The sequence below is a fragment of the Rattus rattus genome, chromosome 3, assembly GCF_011064425.1.
Source record: "Rattus rattus isolate New Zealand chromosome 3, Rrattus_CSIRO_v1, whole genome shotgun sequence".
Lineage (NCBI taxonomy): Eukaryota > Metazoa > Chordata > Mammalia > Rodentia > Muridae > Rattus > Rattus rattus.
In genome coordinates this window covers 212,055,825-212,069,170 of record NC_046156.1, presented here as the reverse complement: position 1 = coordinate 212,069,170, position 13,346 = coordinate 212,055,825, and the positions used below count along the sequence as shown (strand labels likewise).

The 13,346-nt window shown below is 40.3% G+C and overlaps 1 protein-coding gene across 2 annotated transcripts in view; it reads left to right on the top strand.

Moving 5' to 3' along the window:
• Mef2c (myocyte enhancer factor 2C) overlaps positions 1-13,346 on the top strand; it is a 144,361-nt gene that overhangs the window by 96,158 nt on the left and 34,857 nt on the right. The window contains exons 4-6 of one of the 2 annotated variants that reach the window (XM_032899079.1): positions 5,263-5,322; positions 5,466-5,603; positions 12,806-12,992. In XM_032899079.1, coding sequence (XP_032754970.1) covers positions 5,263-5,322; positions 5,466-5,603; positions 12,806-12,992 — 385 coding nt within the window. Of the gene's footprint in view, positions 1-5,262; positions 5,407-5,465; positions 5,604-12,805; positions 12,993-13,346 lie in introns of both variants that reach the window. The other variant, XM_032899078.1, reaches the window with a different exon arrangement.

Genomic DNA, 13,346 nt, shown 5'->3' with positions numbered 1-13,346 from the left:
TTTAAAACTAGGAGAAAGAAAGCTGTCTTCCCTTAGTGGATGGATTTTCTTCCTTGCTCTTTGTGTGAATGCAACATGCATGCAGCTAACAGTAATGATTCCTGCATGTGTTCTTGACACATGAACCCTCCGAAGACAGAAAGTACCGTTATGCAAGAAAGCATGAGTCTTTGGATTTTAACAAAGGTTAATGGGACTAATTTGGAGGCTTTCACAAAAGGGTATTAAATTCCGTCTGTATAGTTAGGCGCAGATAAAAGTAAAAAGACAATGAAAACATACGTTGTTCAGGACTGAAACTACATACAACGAGAGAAATTGGCTAGTTTAAAGCTTTTAATATAAGATAGTAATTCTTTGAGGGAAAAATGTTGAATTTTAATTAAATAGCCTTAAGATGAGAGATATATGGTGTCGTAGAATTGAAAAGGACCAAGAATTTAAGTTACCTCTTTTATACTGAGAAGAGATTTTGTTAAAAAAAAAACAAAAAAAAAACTAAGACTAAAAAAAAAAATACATAGCTCAATTATTACATAGGAAAGAGATTGCCCAGTTGATAACATAATGTGTAAGACAAGGCATAAGACTCCATGTGGCGTTCCTTTTCATTTATATTCCTTTTGGTAATGGAATAGAATCTGTTACCCTACATCGATTTCATTAGAGTTTTTGAAGCACCTGTCATCTACCATCATCAGTTTGTGCATATTCCAGGCTCTCCTGATGGACAGAAGCAGTAATGTGTGTCCATATGTCCGCATGTCTGGGAGCAGAGATTCCAAATGAGGCTTGGATTACCTGCCTGGATTCTCCCTTCTCTTGTGCAGCGTATGACACCTTCTGTCAATCTAATCAGTTCTCTAAGAGCGCCTGCTCTCTGCTCACAGTGTGACAGTTGCCACTATGTGAATATACCCCCAGAAGCCTCTGCAGTCAATTGATCTATCCCAAAGGTGTCATTCTGTGGCAAGCCAGCTCCAGTATACAGTGTCGCTGAAGATTTGCAGAGTTCTCTGGGGGTAAAGTCTCTTTAGATATGTCGTGAGAGAAGTTGGTGGTTTTAGGACATACCTTGCCTTCTCTTTGAACACAGGAAAAGATTGCTTCAAAATCTTGTTTCCCTCATCTGAGGGATACCATATATACGACTCATCTATAGAATGAACATACGCATGACCTGACCAGAGATTCCAGAGATAAAAATATCAGAGACATTTTCAAGGCCAACAGCAGAGAATATGATTTTGCTAGAAAAGCCCTAAAGGAATATGCTTCGGATCCATTTAGTAAGCCCCTTACTTCATATTGACTATTCATTACTGTGAATAGACAGACTTGGCTGGAGTTAACAGTAGTTCCTTTGTCATCATTAAACAGCTGTAGATTTTAATATAATAAAGATAAAACTGTTCCTCTGGTTCTGCATTCACACTATGGCATGCAAGTCGGTGCCACCACTTCCATTTTCCAAGCTTTATAATTCCACCATAATCATTTGTTCTTGGCAGAAATATGTTATGCAAGCACTCAGCTGAGGATAATATTTTTGAACAATTTTTCCAGTGTTCTGGTTATGTGATTATGGGAATTTAGAACTCAGTATTAATTCACTCTCGGATTTTGTGTTTCTGGGTCTCAAAAAAAGCCTTTTTAAATAACACAATTTTTTAGCTTAAATCATTGCTTCCACACCAGTCATATTTATTGCCAGATAATGTCACCCGACACAAGAAGAATTCACTGGGAGAGAATCAGTGACTGCTTTCCCCTCCTTACAGTGCCATGCCTGCAGCTTTGTTTGCTTTCAATAGTTCACATCTTGCCCCAAGTACAAAGTGACTAGTGATTTTTGTTGTTGTTGTTTGGTTTCTTACTCTATGAACTGAGTTTTGTTGACCAGCAAACCTTCCCACTCTTGACCAAAGGGATGAGAGTGTAGCTGGGTTGGTAAAGGTCTTGTCTGCCAAGCACAAAGCTCGGAGTTTGATCCATAGCATAGTACAAACCAAAAGCAATCATGCGTACCTTCTAGCATTTGGAAGGCAGAGGCAGAAGGATAAGAAATTCAAGATCATTGCTATGATGGAGCAAGTTCAGGGTCATCCTTGACTACATGAAACCTTGTCTAAAAAAAATATTTCTAGAAGTATAGATTTTTCTTCATATTTTCATCCTAAGAATTTCCCCAAACTTAAGTCCTTAACATTTCAATTTAATTTATATAGCATTGAGTAGACTTCTGCAGGTGAACGTGAATGCAAGAGACGAAGTCTGCGTTCCTGGTTCCTTAAAAATCAAATATTTGGACAGGGAAAGAAAAGCCACAGTTTGTCCCCAAGCAGTGACCAAGCTCCAGCTACAGTGCTTGGCAGTACGGTCTGAGACTAGTCCTAAGGTTTCCTAAACTCTCAGTGAAACACTTGTGAGAGAGAATGAGTTAACATTTGTAGAGGTATTTCAGTGAAATATAAGCAGGGTTTTAATTTTTGTAAGCCGCGGTATCTGCCCACCCAAAAGCTTTGTGAGAATATTTAGCACACATGCATGTGCCAGATGGATTGTCATGACAGTTGATAGGCCTCTCCTAACCCTTGCGTTCTGTTGTCAGAAATCTGCATATCAAAACAACGATATTTTTTACAATAAGATTTGTTGGGTAAAATACACATTGAAAAAAATCTACCGTCTATTAAGACTAAATTAACATCATATGAGGGTTTTAAGTTAAAGGTTTTTTATAAGGCTATCTTAATGCGCCTTATGGAAATATAAATGTTACTTTTGAACACTACTAAATATTTTCTTGATCTTACCTACTTTTCTCTATGAACATTAATTCTTTTTTAAATTGTATATGTGAGGTATTATATGTGTTCTATATCTTGTGTGTGTGTGTGTGTGTGTGTGTGTGTGTGTCTGTGTTAAGTGTTTGTGAGGGGAGGGATAGGATATGAATGGACACATGTAGAGGGGTGTGGTGTGTGTGTGTGTGTGTGTGTGTGTGTGTGTTTAGTGCTTGTTAGGGGAAGGTATATGAATGAACACATGTAGAGGTGTTGTTGAGTTGTGTGTGTGTGTGTGTGTGTGTGTGTGTGTGTGTGTTTGAGCATGTAAATGCCACAGGTTGATGTAGGATATCCTCCCACCTTTGATTTTGGAGGTAGGTTCCCTCACTGAGTTTGAAGCTAACCTGTTCAGATAAACTAGCTAGCCAGTTAACTCCAAGGATCTATATGTCTCCAGCACCCTTTGTCCCAAGTCTAGGAGTTGTAGACACACACACTGAGCCCAGCTTTTTATATTAGTCTGTAATAGAGGAACTAAATCCTCATGCTTATGTGGCAGTGACATTTCACCAGCCCTGTGAGTGAATTCTTCATTTTATAGATTAGAAGTAGATTAGATATAGATATGTTGACTGTAATGCAAGACATTCAGTTCCCTTAAAAGCTCAAGAATCTATAGAGGCCAATGCAAAAACATACAATACCCCAAGTGGAATGCTCTTGTGCTTGAAATAATGCTAATGAAAGAGTTTAAAATGTAAGAACTTAGTAACTAGAATTAGCAGCCTAGTGTTTTGTGATGTCCGTTCTAATGTTATTGTGGGAGACCTCAATGAGTACTTGTTCTAGACCAAAATACATGGTTGTAAATTCATGAGAGGGGGACAGGTGGCCCCACCAATTAAAAATTCCTCAAGATTATAAATGTATATTTCATCATCTTGTGTCAAAATATTCATTTTAATATTCAAACATCTTACCACATAATAAGCTGTAACCATATGTTTGTTATATAATACCACTATAACATTAATAAATATTTACAGAGCTGCACTATGTCCTAGATGCTGAGAAATGATAGCTCCCAGTTTGGTTTTAAGTACAAGCCTTCACTGCCTCTGAAAGTAATTTTAAGCAGTATTATATTTGTTGCATGGTGATAAAAATCAATGGATTTGGATTTTAAACTGGATACTCCCTTGAAAATGACATCATTTTATTGTCCTCAAATGCATAAATCAAGGATGCAGTGTTACCTCAGCTTTCAGACCCTTGGCTGGGTGTTTCAGCTTTTGCTTTATTTGTATCTGAGTCCTCTATCCAATGTGGATCAGCTCTGAGGACTTTCCATTAGTGAGAGACAGCGGTCCATCTCTATGTAACCAACCTTGGTAGTACCAGGAAAAATAAGAAATGGTGTGTGAGTCTCTTAATTAGTAACATGTCAAGTTATATGGTTAATCAGAGGTTTTATGAGCTCCAAAACCACATTATTTCTGTCCACTGGATTGATTGTACATAGTTGGTTGAAAAACGGGTTTTTTAAAAAGAGTAAAATTCAGGACTCCTGACTCATAGTTTTCCAAACTGTTACACTGTTTTATTGGTATTTATCCCTTAGTGACAGCTAAAACTAGAGCAGACCTACATCGGGAGACAGGAGGCTGGCGAGAAGCCACTGACTTCACTTTCATGTGTCAGGAGAGTCTCAGGCTGATTCGTACTCTGCTGAAACCAGGAGGAATGCGTGCTGTTTGATAACTCCTGACTTGGTTGTCTATATACAGTGCTGTTGTCCTTACCCAGCTCAGGATAATGAAGCCCTAAGCTCAGCCACCCGGTGCTGCTTCCTACTCTTGCTTAGGGAGATAATTTCTCAATATTAGAAATTTCAGTACAGCATCTTACAGATACACAGAACTCTAACAAGCAAAAATAATTCTCCCAAATGAGCGTCCTCCTCACAAGTGCTTGGTGGTTAGCTGGCTTCTTTAATGCCCTTTTGCTGTCAAGCACCAGGGGCAAGACAGGATAGCAACTCCAACCACTATGTTAAATCAAGAGATAACATTTGCGCTATTTCTTCTGGTTTTGGCATAGATTCTGAAATGATTTTGCAGCATCCTGACTGCTTGTATTTCTGTGGGAAAGAGTATTGTATCACATTACACTTTGCATCTTGTAATTACTTTTCATTACATACTTCTATCTGCGTGCTGTATCAAGATATTTTACCTTTCTTTGTTCCTTGACTGAATTTAGCTGCAAACAAAACAGTTCCTTGTTCCTTTTGTTAAGGTAGTGATGAGTACTCTGTGGAAATGGCTCGTTCTCTCCTCATGATTTCTCTCCCCAAACGTAGTCTAGCGTATATAATAGTCTGAAATGCTGGAGAGCTTGAATTTCTGTAACATCGCTAAATGTCTCTTACAGCCTTTGTCTAGGTTTGAACTTTGCACATTATGTATTTCAGACATTGAGAAAGAAGGGCCTTAATGGCTGTGACAGCCCAGATCCCGATGCAGACGATTCAGTAGGTCACAGCCCTGAGTCTGAGGACAAGTACAGGAAAATTAACGAAGATATTGATCTAATGATCAGCAGGCAAAGATTGTGTGTAAGTACTCGGAACACCCTTCATTGTTTTTACTCTTGATATCTCTCTGAACCTGGCAGGCATTGAACAAGAAAGAAAACAAAGGCTCTGAAAGCCCTGATCCTGACTCCTCTTATGCACTCACCCCACGCACTGAAGAAAAATACAAAAAAATTAATGAAGAATTTGATAATATGATCAAGAGTCATAAAATTCCTGTAAGTACCCAAGGTAGATGGCCGGTCTGCTGATAACCGCTGCAGTAACATCCCTTAACCCCCTCAGTGGTGGCTTGCTTTAAGAAGCATCGCAAAGTCAGACAGATGAAGTAGCCATCTCATCCCACAGGCAGCGCATTTAGAAAGCAACCCCTGTGGGATACTGAAATTGCATCAACTCAAAGAGTTGCCATGGAGAAGTTCACTCAGAGGTAGAAGAGTTCACAGGAAGAAGAGAAAGATCCATGTGCTGTGCCCTGAATTTACACGGCCTCATGCAGGTCATCACAGGACACTAAAACATGAGAATCGCTTTCCGCATACATGTTGTGTGCAGAGACCGGATACAGGAGTGGAACTGCTGTTCCATCATGTACACCGACAGACATCACTAAGTAAAGGCTAGTCTCGGAATGATCCATCAGCCCCTCCCCACACACACGACATTCACCTACAGCACTGAAGGGCTAAAGCTAATGCGCTGCGGGGAACAGACTGCATGAAAGCTAACGGTAAGACTTCAACGTCTGTGTGATTTGAAAGCTCTTCTCAGGGTATTATGTGCTTTGCCTATACCGGCAGTTTCCATGCTTTAACATGTGGCTCAATTTTCTCTTAACCAATTAAGACATTTTCTAACAATCAATCATATGCCTTGCCAGATGGTTAAGAAAAATAACTATGCATGCATTATTGTTTTTGGTTCAGATGTATAGGGAGAAGATGCCCGCCTCATTGTTACATTTAGTCAACAATCAAACAAACAATGTTAATTCTATGGCATAAAAGATTACACTCAAGGTTCAAATGCTTTTAATAATATTAGTACCTGAACCCTAATGTGTACACAAGCATCTCACTATAATTCCTTGTCAGAAAAAGCACACTTCTGGTAAGTTAGCAGAGCAGCCCAATCCTGAGTACTATGAGCAGATCTGCCATGAAATTGGGCTTTGTTGATTATACATGTAGATGTTTAAGGCCAAAAGCTGTAAACCATATCCACACTGCACTCGCAAAGTAAATTAAACATTGCCACAGTCAGGCCACAGTCAGCCTTCGCTGGTTGAAATGAACCCTTTAAAATGTATTTGCAAACTATAGTGCTGATTAGAAACTCTGTCTTTATGAATGCTTAGTTTTTCTTTTGCTAAATGAAATACTGTCAGAGGACAACTTATTTCAAAGTTTCATGCCTTAAATACTTTTTTGAGATTATAATATAATTACATCATTTCTCTCTTCCTTTTCCTTCCTCAAAACCCTCTTATGCACCCCTCCCAGTCTTAAAGGTCGTTACCCTTCAGTGTTCTACACGACATGTTCACAGCGTTTCCCTCATCAGAGAACTCCATACGTGCTTACGGACTGTATGCAAAATTCTTAAAAGATGAAATAGCCATCAGAATTGATTTTACTCAGAAAAGAGAAACAAACTGCTTCTTTGGTTGAACTTGTAGTTCTCATAGCCTGAGTTTTCTTGCTATATACAGAAAAAAACTGTTAGAAAGCTGTGTGCGCAAAGGTTTAAAGGTAGGGGCTACTGCAAGGCAACACCTTCAGTGCCCACCCACGGACCACAGGACTCCTCTGCACAGTTCAGAAAGCAGCACGCGCCTGCCATATTGCTGGTAACTGTCAGCATAGGGGAGCCTAAATGTGGAGAAAAGCTGAACCCCCAAAGTGTCAGAATGTGTGGATCATGGATCCACAGATCAGGTCCCTGTGTTTTAAGGGGAAAGAAGATGGGCTACTCATCTAGATTCCCTGAGACATTTCCCTGTGTCATGCAAAATGTCCAAAGTCAAGATACATGACGTGTTAAAAGAATGTGTGGCGGGAGGTGAAACACACAAGAGAGTCTGTGGGCACAGCATGGAAAAGGAGCCGCACGACCTCTCGCTGGGCCATGGAGTCTCCAGGTCTTCCTGAGTGTCTCGGTGTCCACAGCGAGAAGCCCAGGTTTTGCACATTGCTCTCTCTTGCTGGGAGTTCATTCTGTTGACCGTTTCCACAGCTGCTAAAACATTTACAGCAATGCAAGGACACTCTGCCCTTTGTGTGCAGAGAGTGTTTCCAACCCTTTCAAAAACATTACAAGACTGTTTTTTTCCTTTCAAAGAACCAATGTGAAATGTTTCCCTTTTAATATAGAACTTTTAATACTGAAGTCACCTGTTGGGGTAATATAATTTATGCCCCTATTCCTCAATTACATGTAATAATTCATGGGTGGTTTGGAGTCTTGTTGACCAGCATTTCCTCCTGCTGGCTCTGCTACAGTTCATGCTGGGCATCGTGGCAAGCAAAAACAGCCCCATTTGGAGGAGCCGGGGATTAGCAAAAAGACCCGAGTGGATGAGAAGTAGAAAGAGGAAATGAGGAGAGAGCAAATAGACAGAGACATCTGTATTTTCTTCAGAAATGGTGGACTATGAAGACAGCGGCATTGCTGTACCCAGAATTAACTGTGGAATGAATTTGAAAATCACTTGATTTATATGCAAAGGAAGAACGCTTGAAGAAAGGGAAATGATTGGCTGCATAGGTCTGGAGGACCATATAGTGGGTGGAGATGATCAGAGATGACGAAGTAGCAGACTGGATGAGCACCCAAGTGGGTAGTGAAATTAGGTCAGGATGGACACGCTCTCACTTGACCGTAATTGTGTAGGCATTGAATACAGGGAAAGGGAGAGCAGGTGCTCAGCAGAGCTCAGGCAGGGATGAAAGTCCAGACACTGAGGACGTACAGGGAGGGACAGATGTGATACATGCTACAGCCACGAGGAAGCCATGAAGAAACCGAGATAAGGGCAGTCGGTAGTCACTTGTCATCACAACTCTATAATATTTTTCCTCTACCAGGAGCTCTGCCGCTTGGTAGTCCAATTAGTGGCAAAACAATAAAGCAGAGGATTGATTCAGTTCAGTTGTTTACATGGACAAAAGAAGGAGCATTCACTAAAAGTAGTATTTTATCAAAAACGTACTATTTGATTTTATTGACTTTTCTTCATGGAAAGTTTGGGGGAAATCAAGGGTTCATATGTCCCCCTGACTCATATATCATTCAAGAACCAGGGTTCAGAGACAGCAGCTACAAGCTTCTCAGCCATCGTTCCTACATTGCTTAGGACATGGGCCACCTGCATCCTGTCCCTGAGAGGAGCTTGGGACTATGTCCTGCTGTCACCAAGTATTTCGCCCTCTGAAAACAAGAGCTCAGCCCCTTGTCTTCCTGATGGCCATCCCTTCCCACAGCACTTCATGTGATCACTCCAAACTCTACTTCCCAGAGTCGAGTGTTCTAAACATTTAGAGACCGGCACACGACGACTAACTTTAGGGGTGGCTTCTGTTTTTGAGGCAAAAAAAAAATTTTTTTAAATAGATCTTTTAAAGCTTCCTAATTTTAAAAGCCAAAAAGAAAAAGAATAATGCAAATTTCTTCAAAATATGTTACTCTGTCTTCACATTGCTTCCCAAGTACTTAGGGACGCTTAGGGCCTTTGTCTACGCAGCCATCTTTTTCCGTGGATAAGAAGATTAGGGTCAGGGAACTTTAAATGGCTTCCTGATTTAGTAACAAGGTATTAGTGATTGAGGCTATGGCTGATTTCTTGGGGAAAGGCTAATCTTGAATTTCTAGAATAGCATCTCAGTGTGGTCATTTTAAGCTTGTAGTGTACGTTCAAGGCGCTGTAGATAATCCCAGATATGACTAGCAGCAGTGACACAAAGGACGGAGGACGCCAAGACGCTGCTGTATATTATGAATTCAAAACTCTTTGATATGCTCTGGTATCAGAATATATCTGACTCCCATTTAACTAATCAGAAATGAATTTTTTAGCAATCCTCCTCAAGTTGTTACGGTTCAATGTGCTAGAACTCATTCATTCTTCAGGATAATGCTTAGAAGGAAAAAAGAGTCTACTGACTTGCACTGAACTGGTTATTCATTCATTGCATAATAATTAATATCTTCTATGTTGTGAAAGTGCCTCTAATCTCTTAGGGGAGGAGAGAAGGGCTTGGCCCTCTAGTGAGGCCCAGGCAACATTCTATTCAATATGAGGAGATACTGAGCTCTGTAGCAATGACCCAATGAGAGTAGAGGATGCCTGGGTAGGAACAATGAGTGCAGATTAATGTTTGCAACCCAAAGGTAGTTTTAAAGTATGGACTTTTAAATCAATATGGAAGAAAGTTTTTAAAGTTGACTTTTCCCCACAGCCTCAGATGTAGTAGTCAACTGTTAGTCATGTGGACCACAGATGGTAGTTTACTATTACCTAATAGATGTGAACTGTATGATCACTAACTACAAGATTTGCACCAAAATAATCACCTGTACTGCACAGTGAACTAAGAGCAAAACCAGATTCAGTCACTAGTTTAATGATGTTTGGCCATTTTTAAACTTTACTATTTTGAAAAAGGAAAAATTATACACAATGAAGGGATAATGACAGTGTTAAATTATATCAAGTAAATAAATTACACCCTAGTGCCTGTTCAATAGAAAAAATATGCAGAAAGTGATAATCTTACACTTTTATATGAATGGGGTATATACTCCAAAACTTCTCCTTTAAAGAAAAAAATATCCAAATAATATGAGAATGTATTTCGAATTGTTGGTAGCAACAGACCTTGAGTACTTTGAGGGAGAACTATTACCAACCAACATCAAAACTGTCTTTGACTTGAATAAAAGAGAAAGAGATCTAAAGATGGGTGTAAGGATGAGCAGGATAATAGGACAGTCAAGGTGGACATTCTCCGCACGACCAGATTTTGAGCAAAGGTTTAGACGTCGTGCTGGAATTAATCAGGGTATCTGGTTAAGAGTAAGAAAAGAGGCAAGGGCAGGCTGGTAGGCGTAAGTAGTGGAGGTCGGTAAAGGCCCAAATGCGGAGGAAGTGGCACTTTTCCTTTAGGTAAAATGGGTACCCTCGTGGGGACTTGAGAGAGGGCTGTTGTCATCTAACGTGTGATTTTAACAGATCAAGGTCCTGAGTGGTGCCTGTTGAAAGTAAAAAGCAGAAAGGTAAAGCCCAGAGTAGGTTGGTCTATCAGAGGGCAACTGTAGGAATCACCATGATGTAGCTAGGAATGAGGGTGTTCACACGCCCACCCAGAATTTCAAAATGTCCTCATTCAAAATCTGCAGAGTTAATATTGTGGTCTAAAGTCATAGCCAGAAGCAGTTGCCAAACTCAAAATGTACCCGAAGAAAGCTTGTTAAAAGGGCTACATGTAGATAGGGTTAAAGGAAACCTGAGGGAGTAACAAAGTATGTTGGCGTTTGGAGCCTGGAAGTCGCTATTATCTGCAGGCCTAAGGACACAAGAGGAACAAGAAATCCCTAGAGGAGGGAAAGCCCTGTTTCAGCAAGAGAGAGCTATTCAAAGTATATCTGTAGGTGAATGGAGCCCCGGCAAACATCCAGTAAGAAAGATGCTGCTGCAAGACAGCCCTTGGCCTCTCTACTCCACTTGTGTTGCTGTTGCTGCCTGTACCAGTGGCTGGAAGGCCTAGTTGATGTATTTGGAGCTCAGGGCAAGGAGAAAGAGATTTGATGGTGCAGGCTGCTGATGGTGGAAGCTGATGAGCCCTAGTACTGTACTGTCTTCATAGTTGGCTTCCATTCTCACATGACATGTCAGTGAAAGGATATATTTATCTCTACAGATGCTTGCAGCATATATTAATAATTTTTATTGTTTAACAGGGCTTTGGATATGTGGGCATATATCCACACTTTGATATATCACCATGCATTTATACTCCATGATTATAGGGTTTATCCAAAAGTCACTTTCTATTATCTTGTATACAATCCACAAATGACCTAAAGGACGGTACATGAGCATTTTTATTTCCCTTAAAAATGAGGAAAAGTCAAAGTCATTTGAAAGTTGTAAAACATTTGCTTTTACCAATATTATAGTATCCATAACACAGAAGGAAGTCAAAGCATGAAATGAAGACTATGAGGGCATAAATATAAACAGAGAACATAGTATAGTTAACACAACATAAGCACAGTGTTACTGCAGACACATGTATGATTCAGGCCAGCCAATCGACCAGTTACAGATAGCTGCAGGAAATACTAAAGAAAACAACTGGTAATAATGAAGGCAACAAGAACAAACTAGATGTGAGCTACAAACAAACACACATTTAAACTTGGACAACCTCTTACCGAAAACCTCAGAGGGCTCCTAGGAATCTTTTGTGTGTGTACACACACAAGCCCAGTTTTTCATGATAAAGGCTATATGCCGTGATACCACGAGTCCTCTGGCATGTCTTTGAACAGTATTTTCACTCGTAGTGCTGACAAAAGGAGAAAGACAAGAGTGTTTACCACTATGATGAGTTACTGAAGGCAGAAACAGAAACATAGTTTTGCTTAAGTTGCCAAAATAATAGCAAAAAATCAATAATTGGAGCCTGGATCACTCTAATTAGACATCCGCACAGCTTCAGCTCGCTAAACATTTGCCAGCTCTCTCATTTGGGATATAGATCTTGCCATGAGGCAGGGGCAGTACCTATACAGCAAAATGTGAGGCACTGCCTGTTTCCTGAGATATCACTTTAAAATGTGAGCTACTAAGTGATACACACTCCCTGAAACCTGTACCATAAAATGGCTATTATCTCCTGACTCGCTATTAACAGACAGATTTTTAAAAATAATAATTAAACTATATGTGCTATTCACATGCCTGAAGATGATTTTATATCATTAAACTTCTGCATAAATATGCTTCAATAAGCAATTAAAGCAAAGGATCAGCTTTGCATTTTAATCCCCCTTTTCTCTGTGAAGTCATCACAGTCACGTACCTTTGATCTTACCGTCATTTCTGGCACCCGATTCAGATATCACAAATGAATAATTATTACTTCATAGAATGGAATTCAAAGACAATGGCGTCTAATGAAATAGGGCTTTGTTTCACAGAAAAGTGAAACGCTTCCTAACGGTTGCAGAGAAAGAGCTCTAAGCACAGGGAAGAAATCAATCTATGGTTGCACATCTTGAGACAACCCTCCCCCCTTCCTGGGAGTAATCTCCACACTGCATGATTTGGGATTTGGAATTCTCCTTGGCCAGGTTAATGCTGTCTGTGCTCGAGTCCTTCTGTCTTACTTACATGGTTTTCCTGTGTTCCCCTCAGGCTGTTCCACCGCCCAACTTTGAGATGCCAGTTACCATCCCAGTGTCCAGCCATAACAGTTTGGTATACAGCAACCCTGTCAGCTCACTGGGAAACCCTAATCTCCTGCCACTGGCCCACCCTTCTCTGCAGAGGAATAGTATGTCTCCTGGTGTGACACATAGACCTCCAAGTGCAGGTAACACAGGTAGGTCCTTAGGAGGACACAACGTTCCCGAGGCATTGGAAGGAACCACGTGTACTGAGAGCTTTCTTACTTAGAAAGTGCGCTGTCTTCCTGTTTGTATTCTTTTGTTGCTCAACATCCACCCCTTACTAAATACTCTCTGTGACACAGCACAAGTTCTTGACTGTCTTTCAGTGTATCACATAACCCACACTTTGTCTTTTCTGGCTGTCAGTTTTCTCCTCCAGTTGCTATCTAAGCTCACCCTTTCTCGAACAGCGTGTCAAATATCTAGTCTACACACTTTCGTTGTAGTCCCCTCTGCATAAAGAATCTTTTCTCTCTTCTTCCTACTAAAGTGTCACTGTGAGACTG